This window comes from Thamnophis sirtalis, unplaced genomic scaffold, assembly GCF_051295495.1.
Source record: "Thamnophis sirtalis isolate CommonGarterSnake01/CBP01778 unplaced genomic scaffold, rThaSir2_p1.2 scaffold_3, whole genome shotgun sequence".
Classification (NCBI taxonomy): Eukaryota; Metazoa; Chordata; class Lepidosauria; order Squamata; family Natricidae; genus Thamnophis; species Thamnophis sirtalis.
Window position 1 is genome coordinate 91452856 of NW_028261383.1, and position 23286 is coordinate 91476141.

Genomic DNA, 23286 nt, shown 5'->3' on the forward strand with positions numbered 1-23286 from the left:
GATGGATGGGTGGGTGGGTCGGTGCCGGTGGGTAGGTGGAGATAGGTGGTGCAGTGGTTAGAATGCAGTATTGCATGCTAAGTTTGCTGACTGCTGACTGCCAGCAGTTCGGCAAGTCAATTCTGAGTAGCTCAGGTTTGACTCAGCCTTCCATCCTTCTGAGGTCGGTAAAATGAGGACCCAGATTGTTAGGGGCAATATGTTAACTTTGTAAACTGTTTAGAGAGGGCTGTAAAACATTGTGAAGTGGTATATAAGTCTAAGTGGTATTGCTATTGCTAGATGATACCCAGATAGATGGATAGATAAAAGATTAGATAGATAGATGATTGATTGATTGATTGATTGATAGACAGACAGACAGACAGATGTTCCACAATTGGTGCTTTCCAGATATTCCATGATTGATAGTCACACTGGATGAAATAAGTTAAAAACTGTAGCAATGTTGTCAGATACATCGTATGCATATAAGATCATAAACCCATATAATGTTGTGCCCTGCTTCTCTCATTGACCAGTCAGGCACCTTTAGAAAAACTGTAATCAAAATATGAACACAAGATATATTCTGTATAAGATTTAGTAAGATAACTCTGAAAGGGCACAAATATTCCATTAATCAATGCTTACAACAAAGGTAACAATATCCCCTCCTCCCGAGGGCTACATGTAATGGAAGTGAAACCCCATCGCACCAAAGAGAACTAGATCCCAATTGTCTCACATCTGCACTTGCACATCTTCAAGCATATATCTTTAGTTGCATCTATAGACCATTACCTATGCTAATGTAATACACATTGGTTCTCTAGTCTGATGAGTTGGGGCACACCAGGCCCTTCTCTACTACGTATTCACAGCTTGTACCAGTCTGATAAAAATCTTAATACTTTCCTTCTAGTGTTGTGCTGCTTGCTGTCTCATTGTTGTTTCTGAATTTGGAATGGCAGCTGCATTGCTTCCCAGATAGAATATAGTTGTTCCTAAGCACAATTACAGAAAAATTCAGTTCTGTTCTGGGAGTGAGGAACCTACATTTCCTCAGGATGACGAATACACAAGTAATATTAACAGGTGTTTGTTTACATAATAGATTGCAGTTTAGTAGTTACAGGAATAGAGTTTACATTTTTTCCCTTTCAGATCAATAGATAAAAGCAATGCAGTAACATTTCTGATAACAAGTTTGCACAGATTATACTATTTTCCATTGGGAGAAGGCCAACCTTTGAAACTACTGTTTTAGCTGTGTCGAATACATTTGAAAACCATCCTAATTCTTTTATAACAGGCTGTGGGGAAACCCAAATTGACGGTAATTGTGGCGTGCCAGATGTTCACTTGGATTGGTTTGTTGGAATGGCCCAGCATGTGGCTTTTTTGCCTTGGATTTCTGGATTGTGATCATTAACAAAACTTCTGCTAAACATTTGGTTAATAAAACAGATCCAAATCTGAAGGGATTGTTTACTTTGGTTTGTATTTCTCTAGCTTACTGAAGTTTAGTGACTGATCCTACAGTCATTTTGATACTTAAGTAACTGGCAGTGCTTAATATGGGAAAGCTTTTTACTCATTACTCATGAAATTAATATTACTACTTAGCTTTGGCTTGATCAGTGCCTGCCATTACATTAATCCAGTACAGCATTCTGATCTCTTGATACAGTCAACTCCCATTAACAACCACCAACATAATTCAAGTACTAAACACTTGGAGGCATTATATTGGGGAAAGCTAAAACACCAGTTAACACTGCTTAGTTTTTATCATTTTAGATCAGGAAACTTGACTTTGTTTTAGTCAAAGGCCCAAAATGACTTTAGATTCCACTATACCAAAGATGGCAATTAGATAAAATATTCCCAATTTACATTTCAGTTGATAGTGAAAATCTTATTATTAGAACATACTCACTCTGACTTGTATTTTTGTTTTCAATAAGGGTAACTGTGTGTTACCCTTACTGTGTGGAAAAAAATAAATGCTTGAATAACTAAATTCTGTTTTCCACTATCCTTCTCACCAAAAAATCCAAGAATTTCCCATGACCAGGCCTCAGAGACAGAAGGCATTATAGTTTAGGTAACCTAGTTTCAGACAACAGTAGAACTGCTGGTCACGAACGCTTCTGACCATGACCAAATCGGGTTCCGACCAAACAATTTACAAATTTTTTTTTCCGTGGCCGATTTTTCCTTTTATGACTTCTTTTTTAAAGCGCCAAATTTCCAAAATTAGGTTCAGGTCACGACCAAATCGTGGAAGTTCCAAAGTTATGGAATGAACTATGGTTGTGACCAAAGGTTCTACAGTATTTTACATGAATAATCAGATTACCATGTGATCATTAGTTTACACATCTATAGCCTATTTCATGCATGAATCATACATTCACAGCTGTTATCAGGAATGAGACTGCAATGGCCTTATAATTTTTGTCTGTAGTGGCAAAACCTACATGCCAGCAATTATTCACACATATATGGGCTTCCATATGATGGAAATCCAGTTGTGTGAAAGTCTTTGGGCACACATCTGTTCATAACAGGGGTGAGTTCCAGCAGCCGCTACTGCTAGTTTGTTCGTGTTTGCGCATGCATGCACAGTACTATAAAAATGCTTCTCCGTATACGCAGAAGCCAAAAACAAGATGGTGGTGCCTACAGTGCCCGCCACGAGAACCAGTTTGGAGCGTGACAGGCCTGGGTCACTGTTGGTTCCAGCAACCCAGGCTGCCAAACCACTACCGGTTCGGCCGAACTGATCCAAACCAGTAGGAACCCATCATTAGTTCATAGGTAGACTTCTTCTGTGTGTTTGAGTTATGAGGCAGCAGAGACTCCGGTGCCGCTTCAGTCCTGATCATGCAAGCGTGATACATTGATTTGGTTTTATAAAAGACTTTTTAAAATGCACATTACTCCTATACTTAATTTGTTCCCTGAATTAATTTGTATTGCATTGCATATTCAGTGTAATATGTCAAAAGGTGTATAATTGTTTGGATTAAATCCAAAAGTTTCCTTTTATCAATGGAAGGGATATTTATCCAATAGAGGGCAGTCTTCAGAGTGAATTCTTCATGAGGAAAGCTAATTCACATTTCTTAATAAACTACAAGAACTTGTCACCTGCATGTATATTCATAGTGAACAAAATGAAATCCGTTCATACTTAGTGCTTTTATTCAGTGCTTCCTACACAAATGTTGCATATATGTTACTGAATTGATAAATTCAATTCCCAACACTTCAGCCACAATATATGATAAATTAAAATTAGGGAATTTTATTTTGAAATGATAGCATTTAGTTTTTCTGAAAATAGGTATTTTATATTAAAAAGTAAAAGACAATAATCATATTCAGTACACAGAGACAATTCATTTTGGGAACTACAGGTAGTCCTCAATTTATGATGAAAATTGGGACTGTCACTTGTCTCTTTTAAAATTTTATTTTTATATATTTCAAATTTTAATATTTTATTTATACAACACCCAGAGTTCCTGTGGAAGATAGATGGGCAGGCTTAAAATTAATTAATAAATAAATATTTGCATCACTAAGCAAATTGGGCCCAATCTTATGAGCCTCTTTTGTTGCAATCATTAAGCAAATCATCACAGTTCTCACTTCCAATGAGCTTGTCTGCTGAATGTCCAGCTGGGAAGGTCACAAATGGTAATCACATACCCCTGGAACACTGCCATCGTCATAAGTGCAAAGACTGGCTGTAAGTCAGCAGTGTCCTAGTTGAGTTTATATATTTGTATCTGTTGCTAGTTGAAGAGATTGAAAAAAAGAAGGAAAACAAGATTTCCATGAAATGACAACTTGGAGATGTGTCATTATTGTTATAAGATAAAAGGGCTCTTATCACCCCATATTACACGTGATGCAAGACTCAGTGAACAGAAATTGTGTGTAAGCTTCCTTGCATTGTGGAATAAATTCCCTTCAGTTAAATATTTGATAGCCTACTCCAAAGACATTTCTGTGTATTATCATTGTTGCTTAAAATAACTGTTGCTTGTTTTCTAAAAGTTATTCAGTACATGATTATGTATAAATGCTTTATTTCTTAAATAATAACCATTAGCAACAGCAACTGAATCCTTCTTATTCTTTGTTTTAGGGGCCACCGGGGCCTCAAGGGGAACCAGGGCCTCAAGGCGCTCCAGGACCAAAGGTTGGGTCTCAGTTCCTTTAAAACAAAATATGTTGGTCTACAGCAAGGGTGCTAACTTTGCTAACTGGGGAATTCTGGGAGTTGAAGTCCACAAGTCTTAAAGTTGCCAAGGTTGGACATCCCTCTTCTACCTAATGGCCATTCAGCAGCACATTATTGATTCATATGGGTTATTCTATTAATGACATAATTCCTTTGAGATCAGATCAGTGATGAGTTTTGAAGATTAACATGTAGCAGGCATCAGAAACTTTTGGGTTCATTTATATATTTTAATTTATATGGTAATATGCATTATGGTTACTTGGATTTTAACAACAGTTGCTGATAGAGGCTCTTAATAGCTGTTTATTGAAGATCTAACAACTTACCTGAAAGATAGCAACAACAACATAACCGAAGTCTAGCAAATGTTACTTTATACCCACCAAGATCTTTGTAGTTTGGGGGTGTGTTTTTGCTCACTTGGACCTTGAAAGATTACCTTTGTTTAGAAGTTAGAGCTGGAAGATATTTAAATTGAACTAAATTTAATTCTGAAATACAAAGTCATAAATTCAGATAAGTGGACATGGAATTGTAAGTAAGTAAGTAAAATCTTTATTACGGTCAAAGACCAGCAATACACATTAGTTTTTACACTATATTAAAAAATACTAACATTAAAATATAATTAAAAAGTATTGACATTAAAAGTGGATAATAACATAATGGTCCAAAGATTGCTAGAGATGTGTCCAGATAATTGGTACAAGATGGTACTATACTTCTGTAGCCAATTTTTTTCTTATGGACATTGCAGCAGCACAGAACTTTGCCACTGCATACGTGGTAACCGGGTTAGTGTCCTGAAGGAGAAAGCCTAGATAAAAATTGTCTGCCCTCCCTGGCAATCTCTCTAATAAGGGGAGAATATGTGCAGACCTACAAGCTCTGTATAGCTCGCAGTGTAATAGAACATGTGAATTATCTTCCACTTCTCCTTTACCACATATACAAATGTGTTCTGCTATAGGTGTTCTCTTATACCTGCCCTGGAGGAGTGCTGAAGGAAGAATGTTAAATCTGGCTCTGAAGAAAGCTATTTGTTTTGGGGAGATCAGGTCATTTAGATATCTTGCCGATTCCCACACACCCTGTTTAATTCTGTCCCTACTGTGGAGAGGCAACCTATTTAGTTCTTCGGGGAACTCCATGTTTTTCATTCTATTAATTACTACTTGCTTTGCTTGCTCAAAGCCTAGGGACATTAAGAATAATGGTGAGAGCCCGTAGGAGCCCAGCTTGTGATCAATTGTCTGTTTCCAGGGGGATGGGAAAGGACATGGAATTGCAATCTGAAGAAACTCAGTGCTTTAACTATAATATCCAGCTTTATTGACAGCTCTTCAGGCTTTAAGAATCGCTATTATACTTAGTCCAAGAAAATAAAAGTTATTTTGTAGAACTTAATTTGAACTGATATTTTATTTAGAATATCCCCTTTGTCCTAATTTATTCCTTTTCTTTAATACTTTAGGGGGAGCTTGGCTTGCCTGGTCCACCTGGAATTGATGGAGAGAGGGTATGTTTCAGGATTAATACGTTCACTATGAAAGTGTTTGGCTGAATTTATTTTGAAATAGAAAATTATTATTATGGCTACAGTTCTATAGTTGGTTAGCTGTAAGTGCAGTGAATTAAGTAGTTAGCTAAGAGATTGCACTGTCATTGTCAAATCTATTAAAACAATCAGAATCTTCAAGGGTTTATTAGGAAATAAACTTTATTAATATAGGCCTGTTTATTGCTATTTTGAACAAACACTACTGACAGAAATAAACAAAAGGAGCAACATTTTTACTTGTCAAACTTCTCTCTCATTTTGTGAGGCCCAGCAATCAGATGTAATTTACATTTTTTTTTTAAAGAAAATAAAACATTTTTAAAAAAGAAAATAAAACAAAGGAAGAAACACTGGAAGTTAAAGGTAGAAATCAAAAGACAAGCCTTCTTAAATAGAAGGTGTCATTATTATCCCTACACATATTTGGGGCTGACTGAATCAGGCAAGCTTTATCTGTATACACATTTATCCTATTAGAATCAGATATTCAAAATCATTTTAATAGAGTTGTGCAAAGTCTTCAAAAGAAGGCTTTCTGGAGACAGCTTGGTGCTCTTTACAAAGCAGCAAGCTGTGAAAAACAGATGTGGTTGTTTTGGTAATTTGAAGAGAGACGCTTTATATTGTGCAGAAGCAAAGGATTTGCATAGCACTTCAGAATGCAGAGCCCTTAAATTTCCTGAGCTATTTAGAGGTTTGATATATACGGTAAGCTACCATAGAGTTAAACCATTGCAGAATTGAATGTATCACCATGCCATTAAGATGTCTTTGAAGACATCTTGCAGAAGTTAATAATGGGAGTTTCACTAACTGGCTATAGCATCCAAGAAGTAAATACTGAAAGTTCTACCAACAGGTTATATCATTCATTGGTCTCATGGGAAAAAGAGGCTTATATGTTGTAGGCTTGTAGTAGAGAAACAAGAACCCTACAGAGCAAAGAACAAATAGCAAAGCAAATATTTCTCTGCAACCTTGCTGAGAAGTGCAGTCCATCTTCTCCCAGAGTAAGTAATCCACTGAAAATTAATATCCCCTCCCCAACCATTATTGCCCAGCACAACAATGTAGTAACAACATCTGGTTTAGCTGCCTATCTGGCTCTTTATTAAGCCATTCCACAGTTATGTTCTGACATTACAAATTTGATGATTAATTTTGTGCAGGAAAGTGTGTGATAACAGAATCTTGAGGAAATATTTTCCACTCTGAGAAATTTTGTTCTACTCTTTATCATTAGCATTTGATTGTAAACAGGGCTTTCTTCTGTAAGCAGGATTTAATGTATCTCTGAGAATTTCTGAAAACAAATCCTTTGAACTAAACCCTGTCTACTTTTGCTTTTTATTATAGGGATTGAAAGGGTCAAAAGGAGATCAAGGAAGCGCTGGACTAGAAGGACCTAAGGGAGAGATTGGCGAAGTGGGCATGATTGGTTTACCTGTACGTCTGTATCTAATTTTTTTCATTCAACTTAGTTGACAACCTCTAACACAGCATTTTTCAACTTTGAAAACTTTAAGATGCCTGGACTTCAACTTCTGGAATTCCCCAGCCAGGATACTGGCTGGGGAAATCCGGAAGTTGAAGTCCAGCATCTCAAAGTTGCTAAGGTTGAGAAACACTTCTCTAATCACTCCATACCATTGAGGGACATCCCTAGAGGGGGATGGGACAAATAGTTTCTATCTCTGTCGGATTTGGGATTTTAGGGAGGGAAATATCCATGGAAGCAAAGTGATCTCATTCTCATCATTAAAACAATCCTAAAATCCAATGCTAGCCCACAATTGTGCCACTAAAGTATAGATATTCCTCACTCACTGATCATTCCTTCAGTGACTGTATGAAGTTACAACAGCACTGAAAAAAGAAATTCACAACTGTTCCTCAAAGTTGCAGTTGACCTAGCACTCCCCAGAGTCATGTTTATGATTTCGATGTTGGCAACTGGACCACATTTTCGATCTCACAACATTCTGTGTACATGAGATTGCCATTTGCAAGCTTCATAGTCCAACAAGCAAAGTCAGAGGGGAAGCCAGCAGGAAGTGGCAAGTCACGGTCATCTGAGGTTGCGTTTAATCACCCATGATGATTTGTTTAATAACTATAGTTGGTACTGACAGAACTGATGTTGTAAAGTCACTGTAGACACATGACATCATGCTGAACAATCATGCTGCTTAACAATGCTGGGCCTTATTGTGGTCAGTAAATGAGAATTACCTATACTGTGATTTTGATAAATTTTTGCAATGGCAGATTTTTGCTTCTCTTTTGGGGGGTGGGGCTTTTTGTTTAGCACCAAGTGGTAGAATCTCCTCATTGAAGTTTTTAGACAACAGTGGCAGGGATTTTGAGTGACCACAGCTCCTTCAGTTTTCAGTATTTTTCTCTTATAGAGAGACAGCAGCTGCTGCTATTCTCAGTTTAAGAGCAGGAATTTTTGCATTTCGTGTATTTTATTCTTAAGGCTCTGTTTTGGTACTCAGGGTTTTTTTATTCCACTCCTAATAAAGTCAATACCATCTGGAGGAGTTCCAAAAATTAGTATGTAAGAAGTATACATTACAGTCTCATTTACCCCTTTCTCAATCCAAATTCCTGAGATTGATTGATTGATTGATTTGATACAAAAACTTTTCTTTTTGCAAATCTGCAATATAATTTGAGCACACTATTGTATTCCTGTGGCCCATCAAATATATGTATATATATATATAATGGGATTCTGGAAAAAAATGGCAGTGCTAGATTCAGGTTCTTTGTTGAATAGCTGGAGAATACTTTGTATTAGGCTGCATTAGTAATTTATTCCAGTTTAAAGGAACTTTTTAAAGGTTATCTTCCAGATATATGTATGTAATATATTGCTCGATATTTCCTCTTCAAAATCTCTCCAGCTAATCCCCCCAGTCTTTTTCAGGGAGGGACTTAGAACATCTCAGAGGGAAATGAATGGTGGTGAGATAAACTGTTTGGTCAATTAATAGTGTGTCATACTTTTGTTTCATAACTTACAGGGCCCCAAAGGATTGAAAGGAGAGCAAGGAAACCCTGGAGTAATGGGACAGAAAGGAGAGAGAGGAGAAATGGGATTATCTGGTCCATCGGTATGGTCTGACTTCAATAACAACTTGGGTTTTTTGTCAAAGTGTAGCTAATATATGGCTGCTTATTATAGTAATCTGTAGTAGAACAAGCCTTTTTTTTACTGATGAATTCTATAGATCAGGAGCTTTTGAACTTTCGCTAAGGAAACCACCCTGAGAAACTATTACCATAGTTATACAGACTGCTAGGACAGCCATCTTTTCAAGATGTTCCTCTTAATTATATTACACCTCTCTCTGTTTCTTTTTCTGACTCACATGCAGGAACTCAGCATATTCAGGCACTATCCAATCAGCTCCCCCCCCCTTGCCAGCCATTTTAAGAAGGGTTGTAGAAGAAGGGAAAATATGTGAGACTCCCCCTGAACAATTTTTGCTTTTTGGACTAAGGGAAGCTTACCATATTTCCCTTTCCTCCTAGCTATATGACAAGTGCCTGGGAAGTCAGAAGATCCAGGCATTTCAATGGGTACAAACATTTATTGCAAATTTTAGCTGTCTAGAAGAATCTGAACTACTAATGGACCAAGCAATTTGGCAGTAGATAAGAGTCAATGGAATTCAAGGTGGGCTGGACTTAGATCTCTTGTGGGCGCAAAGGGACTGAACCAGTGGTGGGTTCCGGATCCTGTTCCAACCAATACGGTTGGAACGGGCCCGGCGGCATCTACGTGGATGCATGCAGCGCATGCGCACAGCGTGTGCATGCGTCTTAGCACCTCTGCAAGCTTCTGCAGCACTCCAACTGCTCTGCAGAGCGCCGCACAGACACTGTACGCACCATACACGTGCGCGGAAGTGCAGAAGCCTTAAAAGACAGGTAAGGAGCTCGGGTGGGCAGGTGGAACGGTATCCGGTGCTCCGGGCAAGCTCCGGTATGCCTGTACTGGGGTGTACCACCCACAACCCACCACTGGACTGAACTGATGATGTGTTTGACCCCTCCTCAAGCTCAGTCTGGTCATCGCCTACACTATACTTCTCAAAGCTTGATTGGAGGAAGGATGAGGCCATAAATACTGTATGGTGTATTTCTCACTGACATTAGTGGCACAAAATCCTAAACATAACTTTGGATTAGGTAAAAAACATAGGTAGTAATCCTAAGGCTAAATATCATCTGAAACACATAGGTTGTCCATTTATAACTGAGGTTTTAGTTTGAAGCTTTTCAGATGAACTACTTAATACACAACAATAATTCTGTTCTATTATTATGATGAAACTTCCAGAATTTATACAATCCTCCCTTTAATGCCATTCTTTTTTTTTTTGTTTTAAGTCATCTATATTTCTTATAAATTGATCTTGGCACACAATTGAATTAAAATCCACGTTTTCTTTCTCTTTTCTGTTCCAATTATAAAATAAGGCCAGATTTGGTAGTAGAAAGTGATCAATGTAAAATTTGGAATCAAGCCACAACCATAAAAGGAACATTCCTCAATACAGGAGATGTTTTGAAATTTTTGTGGCTTAAAAACGTATAAATGTCAGACATACATTTGTTTACTTCATTTATTTGTTTAATGTGCTGTATGTGGCTGCCCATCAAAAGTACATGAATCAAGGCAGCTAACCATTAAAAAGACAATTAAAACAATAAATAAAATTATAAATAACATATATAGCAGTCAAGCAAGTAACCTACATATTACATGAACACCAACAATCCTCCCAGTTTGCACAAACAAGAAATGGATTCACTCACATCCATTTATATTTATACTTTATATTTTTTTTACTTGAAAATGTTATGGAAATATGCATGCATATTGGATTTGGATGTACCAGAGGTGGTATTCAGCAGGTTCTGACCAGTTCTGGAGAACCGGTAGCGGGAATTTTGAATAGTTCGGAGAACTGGTAAATACCACCTCTGACTGGCCCCACCCCCATCTATTCGCTGCCTCCCGAGTCTCAGCTGATAGGGAAAGAATGGAGATTTTGCAGTAACCTTCCCCTGGAGTGGGGAGGGAATGGAGATTTTACAGGATCCTTCCCCTGCCACGCCCACCAAGTCATGCCACACCCACCAAGCCATGTCTACAGAACTGATAGTAAAAAAAAATTGAATCCCACCACTGGGATGTACGTAATACTAACTGTATTGGCATCACATATAGTATTTTCTTTCTAATAAATCAGTTTTCAGTGAAACCTCTTGTTAGATATTACGTCAGTACATTTTATACTGACTACTTCAGTTTTCCACTCTTCATATGTTAATGTTTTGATAAAAGCCACTACAAAGAGGAACTATGTTAAAGTTTATATAAATATGTCAATGTATTTGTAAATGATAATAAATCTTCTACCCTAGAGAGCCATATGCCTTAAGAGGAGTGAAATAGCTTCTTTATGCAGCTATGGGGTTTGGCCCACCCCAGTGTTGGTTCTAGTTGGCCAAAGAAACCATTTGATTACTCCTTATCATCAGACCATCTTTGCCATTCACTGTGGAGACATGACTCCCTTGCTGATAACAGTATATGTTAGAGAGGTTTTCTCAAACTATATAATTATCTGGTTATGGATATGAGAGTCAAGAGGAAAGCAATCTTTCAAAAAAAAAAACTTCTGCTAAGTCTAATTGGAAAATCAGCTCAAATAACACTTCCAGAGAAAGCAAAGTGACTTGTCTTCCTTTATCTAGAGTTAGAGGGAAATGGCTCAGCAGTTAAAGAAACTGAGCTTGTCAGCAGGAAAGCTGTCAGCCCAGGTTCAAAACCTGAGCACCATACAACAGGGTGAGCTCCTATTACTTGTTTTAGCTCCTGCCCAACTAGTAGTTTGAAAGAATGCAAATGCGAATAGATAAATAGGTACACTTCGGTGGGAAGCTAACAGCATGCCAGGTGTCATATGACTATAGAAATGTCAACATTGGCTCCCTCGGCTAAGAAACAGAGATGAGAACTGCCCCCTAGAGTCAGACAGGGGGAAGCTTTATCTTTACCTTTATCTTTATCTAGAACTATTCTCAGATAACATTATTATTTCTTATTACTGTTTAGGGAATTGATGGCCCTAAAGGAGAACCTGGGACACCCTGTGAGCAAAACCTTGTAAGTTGTCAGCAACTGACTAATATACTTGCCAAATATCAAGTTACTACCAAAATATGCCAAGATGCAAAATTAGTGTCTTGTTATAAAAGCAGTAATCTAATTTTCTATAATAAACATAATTTTTATGCTTTTTCTGAGCATGTGATCAATAAGGTAGCTCTAAAAAAGTAAAATATACAGTTAAAATGTAATTAAAATTCATGTAGAATTATTAAAATGATCACTCATTGGTTTCACAAGAGCCGAGGTGGCGCAGTGGTTAGAGTGCAGCACTGCAGGCCACTTCAGCTCGGTGGTTCAAATCTCACCGGCTCAAGGTTGACTCAGCCTTCCATCCTTCCGAGGTGGGTAAAATGAGGACCCAGACTGTGGGGGCAAAATGCTGACTCTGTAAACCATTTAGAGAGGGCTAAAAGCCCTATGAAGCGGTATATAAGTCAAACTGCTATTGCTATTGCTATTGCTATTCACTGAGTCTTCAGGGCATTTAAGGGTATTTTCATATCTGGAATCAAGTCATTTATATGGAAATTGTTCATTTAAGTTGGATGGCAAGGCTGCTTACATTTGAAAAATAGTTTAAGATCATAACATAAAGCTGAAGATAACCACCTCTCCAGAGCTTGTACGATTACAATCTTTATGGCTGTAGTTACCAGATACAGAGAGGCTAAGGAGCCATATATTCCGGTCTTTTCCACAAGGTGGTAGATGTTTTAAACAGCAATATAGCTTTAAGGTAGGAAGCAGTAACTATATGTTACTTACTCCAAAGTAGCAAGTGATTGCATGTGATAAATCTTCAACAGTCTTGGTTAGAAAGTACTTCAAGACCCACATGAAGGTAAAACACCAGAAGTTGCCCATCTCTGATGCGCAATTGCTTCACATATATGAAACTCCTGTCTGGATTGCTGTTTGCAATGATCATAGCAGTTAGACTTATATACCGCTTCATAGGGCTTTCAGCCCTCTCTAAGCAGTTTACAGAGTCAGCATATTTCCCCCAACAACAATCTGGGTCCTCATTTCACCCACCTCGGAAGGATGGAAGGCTGAGTCAACCTTGAGCCAGTGAGATTAGAACCGCTGAACTGCAGATAACAGTCAGCTGAAGTGGCCTGCAGTACTGCACCCTAACCACTGCGCCACCTCGGCTCATACATTTCTGCTGTTTTCTGGAAGGCTTTATTGCTGAGTAGTAGAACTTGCACCTATTGAGTATTTCAGGAAAAATGTACCCAGAAACAGGGCATGATATTAGAGTAAAATTGCAATTCTAGGAGAAGAGACGGATACCCTTAAACCTGTAAAAATGTGATGCATCACGGGGGATACGGGGTTTGCAGAAAACACTCTACTATACCCAGACTCACTCTTTAGAAGAATAATTTTAAAATATTTTCCCCATCTATTAATTGCTGTGCTTTTTCCAATAATGACGTCCCATTTTTCATTTTGAATTTCTTCATGTGTGGTTTTACAGTTCAGATTTGTAATGTCCTTTACATGTGCAGATCATACCTGAACCAGGGCCTCCTGGTGTGCCAGGTCTACCGGGTCTACCAGGTCCTATGGTAAGTGTTGCCAGAATCCTTTTCATGCAGAAGTAGCTTGGCTGGGCTATTGCAACTCTACAGTTTATGTGACACACACACACACACACACACACACACACACACACACACACAAACACCAATCATGCAGATCTCTTTGAATTTTTTGGGGAAAAAATCTTGGATGAGCATTGCAAACATTTACAGATGGTACTCGAGTTACGTCCATTCATTCAGCAACCCTTCAAAGTTATGACATTGCTGGATGAATGATAGTTACAACTGGCCCTCAAATTCTGGCCAGTGCAATGCGGTCATGCGATCAATTTTGGAGCACTTAGCAACCAGCCCACATTTACAGCAGGTTGCAGGATCCCATGGTCGCTTTCTCCTGCCCTGTGTGAACTGCTTCTATTTCAAGTCCCCCCACCTGCCTATCTCTCGCCATATATGACTTTTGGGCCACCCTGCTTGGCTTGGCTACCTTTGCCACCCTCCTCCTCTGTCGCTGCCTCCTGCTGACCTTCGTCATCTTCTTCCCCCACTGCTGATCTAAGTTCCAGGGGCTGGACAAGGATGCATCCTCAGGATACACACAGTGAGTGCCACAGTGGTGCTTCATCTGTCAAAGAGAGCTCACCGGGTCCAGCCAGGGAGGATGCAGCAAGACATAACTGGCAGAGCATGACAGCGGGCAGAGCTGCCCCATCTTCTGCTTCAAGGAGCAATTACCCATAGACCATGAAGAGGACAGTGCAATGGACCAAAGAGGCAGCAGCAGTTCCCTGGGCAAAGATGGCAGTTGTTCAGGAGGTGCTTTTTGTGTGATGATGGAACTGAAAGAAGTAGTGGGATGAGGGCTTCACAGAGGCACAGCCCGCACTCCTCAGATCCTTCTTAGGGAACTGGCCTGTAGACTTCAGGAAGGGGTGATGGCAATCTCAGTGCCAACAGAGCATACACACAGACCCTCTGTTTGCTCAGCCAAGCCTTCTTCCTGCAAGGCCTTGCAACTTCTGACATGAGCTTAACTACTGCTTCACTTACTAATGGAAATTTTAGTCCCAATTCAAGTCATAACCCAAGGATTACTTATGTAGTGTTTAAGAGACTTTCCTGAATTAAATGCCTATTTATTATCTTGACTATTGGGCAAATGTAGAATGATACCCTCAACATTTGGGAGCCAAACCCACCTTTAACATGTGCTTGTTTGTTTGTTTGAGTGATTATGAAGCTAAACCATAGACTCATGCCTTGGCTTAGAAATATAACTAAATATTTATTAGCAGTTTTCCATGTATCTGAGAGATAAAATTAAGGGAGAGATTAAATCCGGACCATACCCACACTGATGGCCTTCAGGAAAGCCGTAAAAACTTGGCTGTTCCGGCAGGCCTGGGGCTGTTGACCTCATTATTGAGGTCCGGCCCCGACTAGAATGAATTTGATGGATGTTTGTTGTTTTAAATTGTATTGTTTTTATGGGTTTTTTTATATTTTGTTTGTAAGCTGCCCGGAGTCCTTTGGGATTGGGCGGCATACAAAAGTTATAAATAAATAAATAAATAAATAAATAAATAAATAATAAATAAATAAATAAATACATACATACATACATACATACATACATACATACATACATACATAAATAGGAATAGCTTTGATTACAAGGTAACATATTCCTGCATACCAAAGTAACAAACATTTAGAACTGCGTTTTTCATATTTGGTATTGATAATAACATTAATATTAACAGGAATGAGTAATAGGGCCCCACAAATGTTGATATACAACTACTCTGTTCCCAGCGAGTATAGGTTATCTTGAAAATGTCTGGAATTGGTTGGGGAAATTCGGCTTTGTAATGCTGACATTTTGAGTACAAATGTTTCAAACCTCCAATATTATTTTAGAATGTTTTACAAATGAATACTTGTTGTCTCTAGGGTCCTCAAGGAATACAAGGACATAAGGTGAGTCCTTAATTGTTAAATCTGGGACAATAGTACATATATTTGGAACGAGCTCCCCGTGGAGATTCGTACCCTCTCCACCGTCCAGGCCTTCCGCACAGCCCTTAAGAACTGGCTAGCCCGTCAGGCCTGGGGATAAGGATAGCCGCCCCTCCCGAATGATGAATGTATGTTGCTTACTATTTTATTATATGTCTCTATGTCAATGTCTGTATTCCCCCTCCCTGATTTTATGTGAGCCGCCCTGAGTCCCCCCAGGGAAAAGGGCGGCCTACAAATATTAATAAAATCTCAAAAATCTCAAATTTCCACTAATATGTGTCACATTAATGGCCATTATCACTTCATTTTATTTATTTATAAAATTCCCAAAGGAATATAACTTGCTGAGATATTTTCCTTTCATCATCCTTTCTATGAGTCTATAATTTCTGCACATAGGTCACACTCCATTCTCTCCATCAAGAACACCCTTTAAAGTTGCTACTTGGAGACCCTGTATATGTATGTATCAATAGCAGTACATGGCGCTAAACTCTGCAGGCCACCTAGGGATCCAGTTTTTATGACCAAGCTCTGCATCCTATCCTGGAGCAGTGTTATAGATTATCTAATAACATGACTTCAAAACTCATTTCTAGCTTTCAAACCCAGATGGTCTACAAAACCTATTTGGAATAGTTCAATTTTAGTCTCTTCTGAAAATGAATCAAAGTGTGGGAAAGTATTATCTCAACAGTGAGGCTGTTCCAAAGAACAATGAAAAAAGATCTTTTCATTCCACATAATCTTCTACTGCACTGAATTGCCTTCAATAAGAGGGGACACAAGTGGATTACTAATATAAAAATCTGAAGATTTTTATTAGATATAAACCTATAGCTTTAAAAAGGCCTTATTTTGAAATGTTCTATTGTTATCTTACAGGGCCCTCAAGGAAGTCAAGGACAAAAGGTGTGTCATAAAAAGTTTTAATCTGTTATTGCTAAAAACTGTTCTGTCTGTTTTTTCTGTTTGTAACCTTCAATGAGTTGAAACAGTGCATCACAGAGCAAATACTTTGCCTCCATCGCAGCAGTGCCACCAGCAGCTTCAATAATGAAATTGTGATTATTTTTTTATACTCCCTGCCAGCTTCCCATCAGCAAAGTCACTGGAGAAGACAGCAAGAAGTTGGAAGTCATTCTCACTCCTTTTTTGCCTGCTCATAGTCAATCTTTCTACCTCTATATTGACAAACAAAGACATAACAGATCATATGTTGTCTTATATATTTTAATAATTGTAAAGTAGATCTTGAATAGAAGAAAACCATAGGCATTGAGAAGTTAATTGACAACAGAACATTGATTTGAAGAAAAAGTAGGCAAGCTATACAAGTATAAAATATTTTATTCAGATGATCAATTCTGGTTATGGATTTAGAAAGTGGAATCTATAGCAGTTTATTTCTTTGATAAAACAACTTTTGCAATAAGTTTTCAAAGACATTGCTCAAGAAGTCTATGGAAACATTCACCTAAATCAGGAGGAATCAAACTGGGGGAAATACATCCCATAAAAATCTAATTTCAACCTGTTCTGATGCACATACCTCAAAATCACTGTATATTTAGCCTACTGTTTTGAAAGCAAGCATTAGGCACATCTCATTGTACATATTTACAAAGGAGTCTTTGGTCAGCAAATTCTAATGTTTTTCTCTAAAGAAGGCTTTCAGTTCTACACTGCTAGGGAGCACACCTTACATTTGTTTATTTCCTACTAAACAATCTTGAAATGTATTAAATGTTGGAAATACTAACAAACATTGTGGAATGACTTTCTCAGGTGTCGGTTGAACAGAAACACATTGATTTATGGAGATTAATTTGTTGCTTTTTTGTTGGGGGGAGGTGTTTTTAGTTTAACTGAGGACAAAATATTAATTGGCATGAATTAGTTTCAATAGTAAATTTTTTCAAGGTACATTGTTATAACATGAAACATATTTCTTAAAGACTATACTATCTTACATTTCCCTTGAGAAAAGTGGGTGCCATGGAACTCCGTGCAAATGCAACTGATTTATGAAGCAGACATAAAACAGGTTATTAAATAGCGTGTGATTATTTGAAAGTCTAATCAAAATACTTGTTTTCCTTTAAGGGCTCAGATGGCTCAAAGGGTGCAAAAGGTGAAAGTGGCCACAAAGGTGAAAAAGGACCCCCTGGGCCACATGTGAGTAAGAGAGCCTTATGAAACCTGCCCAGTAGAGCAGAGGAGATATTCCCAAACCTTCCTGATAATTTTCATTTTCTCTAGGGTCCTCCTGGCACTCCTGGACTTATTGGTTTACCAGGTACCAAAGGAGAGAAGGTAAGAACTGAACATTTTTTTAAAAAAAAGATCATTAAAACGCATTGCTCGTTTTTAATGTACTATAAAGTCACTTAAATTTTGGATATATTTAGCATACCATAACAGATTAAATCCTTCGGTCATGAAAAGAGCATTGGGCATTTGATTCTGCCCAAATTCTTGTATATACTGACAGTACATTTTTTCTACATTTTTAGAAAGAAGGCAGCTCTCTCTCTCAGGGAAGCAAATAGTTGTAGAAGGGACAACACCGATTTTCTTAAGTTTAAATTCAGGGATGCATTTTAGCCAGGTTGCCTAAATCAAATATAAGAGAAAATCTGCTAAGTTTATAATTTTAAAAAAGAATCTACAAAAATAATTAAAAACCTTTTATCATGTTTGCTTTGTTTTTGCCCTGCCAAAATTACCGATGAACCTAAAGTTATGCTGAATAAGGGTTTGCATTGTCCTAATACAGTACATGGATATTAGTAGGAGATAGATAGAATATTGCTTAATTCTCCCATTGAAGCTAAATCTACTAATACCCCTGGATTTGGTATTTTTTAAAATATAAATGATAGGCTTAATGTAACCCAGTTAATGTTCCATTCCACTGTCATCTTATCAATGTTTTCTATTTCTCCTTTTTAATAATGCAGGGAAAGCCAGGGGAACCAGGATTAGATGTAAGTAATCAGTAATTTACCTACACAGTGTCATTAGTATGGACCAGTGGGGAGGGTGGAGAGGGTATGATTATGCATGAGTGGCTAGCAAGTGCACATGTGTGCAGCTCCATTTACACAAGTGGTGTACACACGTGCATGCACCATTCATGCAAATGGAGTGCGCATACACAACTTGCCCACTGCTTGTGCAAATGAGGATGCATGTATGCTGGCCCAATGTTTCTGTGGCCCAGTTGCAAATAGCCCAGAAGTTAGGGACCCCTGATTTACATAACCATTGGTTTGGTTAACAACTGTGGTGTTTGCTTAATGATTGCAGATTTGCTTAAGGACCACTGCAAAAAAGCTCGTAAAATTGGGTTGGTCACATGACTGGCCTGTTTTATGGCCATTGTAACATATGACAATAATGAGCAGGCGTCATTATGGTCGTAAGTTGAGGAACTCCTGTAATGCAGTCAAGACCAGAATCATGTTATTATAGAAATGACTAGTTTATACTTAAAGTAAAAAGTTGAGGTTTGATGTTACTAGTTTGTTCTATTGCACCACAGGGAGTAGAAGTCAATGCCTTTTCTTTCTTTCCCCCTTCTTTTCTACACCTCTCCTTTCCCTTTTCCCTTGCCTATCTTTTCTATTATTTTCTTTTGTATTTTATATTATAAATGAAGTACAGATTGTGCAAAGAAGTGGAAGAAACAGTACATCATGCAAGATCACACAAACTGATTTAGAAACAATGATGTAATATACTTGTCAAAATGATTCACTGGAACATCTGTAAAATACCATCTGCCTGTAATGAAAAACTGGTATTTTAAAAAGTGATAAAAAATGAGCAGGTTATAATATTGTGGTATTTATATGGTATGGTAATATTAGGGAATAGTAGAGCAAGACAAAGAATTGGAGATCACAAAATATCAAGATTTGAAAATTGAAATTGAAAGATTATGGCATAATCCAGCTGTGGTGGTTATCAGCACGCTGGGTGCCATACCAAAAAAATCTTGGACAGCACTTAGAACAACAATTACATCTAACAATTACAAAAGGTCATATTGCTTGGATCTGCAACTATACTAACTATGCCAATACATTACAACTTCCTAAATTATTGGGAAGAATTTGATGAGTATGAAGGCCAATGACAGCTAAACTGGCAGCTGTGATTTCACATTGTTATGCATATAATAACAATAATGGATAGTCCCATGAATCTCTGGAGGTTGATACTGACTCTTGTGGAAGGTGATCACATTCAAACATAGATTGGATCTGGCCAAGGGCTGCAGATAAAAAACACGCATTTAATACCCTGTTCTGCTCCAATGGAAGGAAAGTGGATGGTGGTTCAGAAGTCTTGATGGCTCTATTCTGAGCTTCCTTTCTGGCCATGCAATCCAAAATGAAGCTACTATTAAGAGATTAAAAATAATTCCAGAACCCATGTTCTGCCCAATATTTCAACTTTGTTTAATCCTGCTTTGGTTTATCAAGAAATGTGGATTGTGATTACTACATAGGCATTTTAATATGGGCCTACCACTTGTGGAGTTGTAGAAATGTTCATGAAGAATGAGTCACTTATGACTCTCCTATATGCTTTTTAATAACATGCAAAAAAGTTAGAGTTTTAATTCTGCTAATTTAGTTCTAATTATCCTCTTCTGCTTTTTGTCCTTTTGTCTCATGTAGCTTTATTTATAATAAAATATATAAAATTATATATATATATATATATATATATATATATATATATATATATATATATATATATATATATATACACACACATACATACACATACATACATACATACATACATACATACATACATACATACATACATACAGGGCGGGGCATAACCTTTTCCTAGGGGGTCACAGCAACACTTGTAATAACAACACAAATAATTCATACACCATTCGAAAGCCCATCAAAAACTGAGTTTATTGACATGATTTAATAGTCAGTATGACCACCATTAGCCCTTCGAACAGCATTCAAACGAGGTGGATAAGAACACAACAAATCTTCAAAAAGTTCCGTTCGATTTTCCAGATTTTTCAACACAGTTTCCAAATTCATTCTCAAAGTTTCAACCGAATATCGATTTTGACCTTGCTCCTGAATCATCAGAGCTTCCACTTCATCCTTAATTATGGCCCCAATGTTCTCTGCCGGATTGAGATCTGGCGAATTTCCCGGCCAGACGTCATTGCCCCAAAATTCGACATTGTTTTCCTTTAACAATTGCTGAGTCGCATTTGCACGCATGCAAGGAGCTTTGTCATGAAGAAAGACAGCCTCACCAACCACCAAGACATTGTCTGGATCACTGAGAAATGGAATGACATTCTCCAATAAAATTTTCTCACGGAAATAACTGCCATCCCAGGATTCCCCTTTATCCTTCAAAACCCAATGCAGTTTCTTGGCTGTGAAAATGACGAAAATCCCGATGCAAGTCGGATTGCGAACGATTTGTCGATATCGTTCATGTTTGGCGATGTCGTCGACGTCTTTAGCCCAAATTCGATCGTTCTGGAAATTCGGTTTTCGAATGGCATAAACGAAGAATTCGTCAGATGGCGCCAAATGAAGAAAATCTTCCTCGGTCCATTCAGACAACCAATCGCACAACCAAAGCCGATCTTGAACGTGTGTTTGAGTTTTCAATGGTTTGCAAATGACGTGGAATGGCTTCAAACCTTCTCGTTCTCGATATCGGCCGATTGTCCTTTGATCAACTCGTTTTCCACGAATTTGAAGGATTTCTTGGGCCACTTTTCGGTTTCCTTTTCGTTGTTTGCGACTGCCAGTTGCAATGATGGCTTTGCTTTCTTGGGACAGTTGCAGAGGACGCCCTTCTCCAAATTTTGTGAAACATTCTTGGGCTGTTTTGTTCCAATTATCAGTAACCCAATCCGGATGACGTTTCAATTTGTTTGCAATCCATTTTCGATTGATAAACGTCGCTCCAGCATCGCGAGCCTCTCGAAAGGCAATGCATTTTATTCTGTCAATGATCCTTTGTTCTTCCGAATCGAATTTTCCAGCCATTCTTAAAGCAAATTTAACATTTAATAGCTCATTCAATTCAGTTTTTTATGGGCTTTAAAATGAGGTGTCGCGGAAGTTGTAAACTGCTGTCGATCTTGCTGTGACCCCCTAGGAAAAGGTTATGCCCCGCCCTGTGTGTGTGTGTGTGTGTGTGTGTGTGTGTGTGTGTGTGTGTGTGTGTATATATATATATATATATATATATATATATATATATATATATATATATATATATATATATATATATATATATATATATATATATATATATATATATATATGTTTTTATTTGTGCTGATAAATTTATCAGCACAAATAAAAACACAAATATAACAAAGGCAACAGTAAAAATATTGGGTTTCTGTCTGGATGGACTCTTGTGACGAGCCTAATGACAGAGAGTGGAAGTGTGACCTTCCTCCCACACTTGGGCATACCAGGGGTTGTGACTTTAAGTATATATATATATATATATATATATATATATATATATATATATATATATATATATATATATAAAATTTTATGCCTCCTTGGGAATTCATTGGGAATATATTATGACGGTGCTAAAAAAAAAAAAGTTTACAACCAACTTCCAATCATTTCTGATTTTCACAGCCTTTCCTACTCACATGATTACCATTATAGTCAGTAAACACTATCGTGTGCCTTAGCTGAATTTTTCACCAATCTGCAAAGCAGATTGTAGAGGAAGGAATACAAAAGAGCAAACTGTTTGCTGTTCTATACCCCAAAAGCAGTATGATGATGCTACCAACACCGGGAAGGAGTCAGACAAAGGAGATTGTCTACAGAAACTGCTTTCTCTCCCCCACCCCCTCATAGTGCATCCACAACTCTGATCACATTGCTGTTGATGTGCATCTTGCTCTCTTGAAATCCCTCTACAATCTCTCCACTTTGTGAGTGGGGATGGGAGGAAGGGTCAAGCAAGAAATTTTTTCTACAGAAATTGCTTGCTTTCTCCTTCCCCATAGAACAGAGAGAATGGAGAAGGAGAAACTATTGCAAGCTGTTTTGGTAATGCACCCATGGCTCCCAGCCTAGGCTCTGGCTTTGCTTTCAGTGTGTATAAGATAGTAAGCAGGCACTCGAACACTGCCAAGGCAGGAGAGTGTTTAGGAAGCGAACAAAACTGAAGTGTGAAACTGAGTGGTCTTGTCTCTTTCCAGCCAGAAAGCACAATTAAGGTTACTTAATTTCCCATTTTAGCAACCACTTAGACTAGCAACAACGTTGCTGGTCCCAATTAAAGTTGTTAGGCAAGATATCTGTAGTATTTACAATAAACTTTGTCCTTCAGCTGAATATTTTAAAAAAAAAAGAGCAGTCCTAAAGTAGCTCATTCACTTCTGTTTTATAAATAAAAGACATAAACGGAAAGATAGCAGGATGCCTGGGATTAAGTCTTCCAGGTTTTCTGTTTGCTAGATTACAGTGGCTATCAGTCATAATTTCTGGGTAAATTAAAAACTGAACTCTAAACTACACATTGTTTTGAATCATAGATATCAGCCTTCTTCATATGGCCCCTACCATGTCATAATACAGTGCTCTTGTTTTGTTTATTGAGTTTGAGTTCTGTGCCATCTAGTGGTTTCTTAACAGATTTGGATATTATACACTTCAGAATCCCT

The 23286-nt window shown here is 37.9% G+C and overlaps 1 protein-coding gene across 1 annotated transcript in view; it reads left to right on the top strand.

The window, feature by feature from the left end:
- Positions 1-23286, top strand: part of COL23A1 (collagen type XXIII alpha 1 chain) — a 272186-nt gene that overhangs the window by 242900 nt on the left and 6000 nt on the right. Inside the window, exons 18-28 of the mRNA XM_087709496.1 lie at positions 4145-4198; positions 5718-5762; positions 7161-7250; positions 8834-8923; positions 11941-11991; positions 13512-13571; positions 15501-15527; positions 16455-16481; positions 17676-17747; positions 17832-17885; positions 18533-18559. Of these exons, the coding sequence (XP_087565622.1) occupies positions 4145-4198; positions 5718-5762; positions 7161-7250; positions 8834-8923; positions 11941-11991; positions 13512-13571; positions 15501-15527; positions 16455-16481; positions 17676-17747; positions 17832-17885; positions 18533-18559 (597 nt within the window). The remainder of the gene's footprint in view (positions 1-4144; positions 4199-5717; positions 5763-7160; positions 7251-8833; positions 8924-11940; positions 11992-13511; positions 13572-15500; positions 15528-16454; positions 16482-17675; positions 17748-17831; positions 17886-18532; positions 18560-23286) is intronic.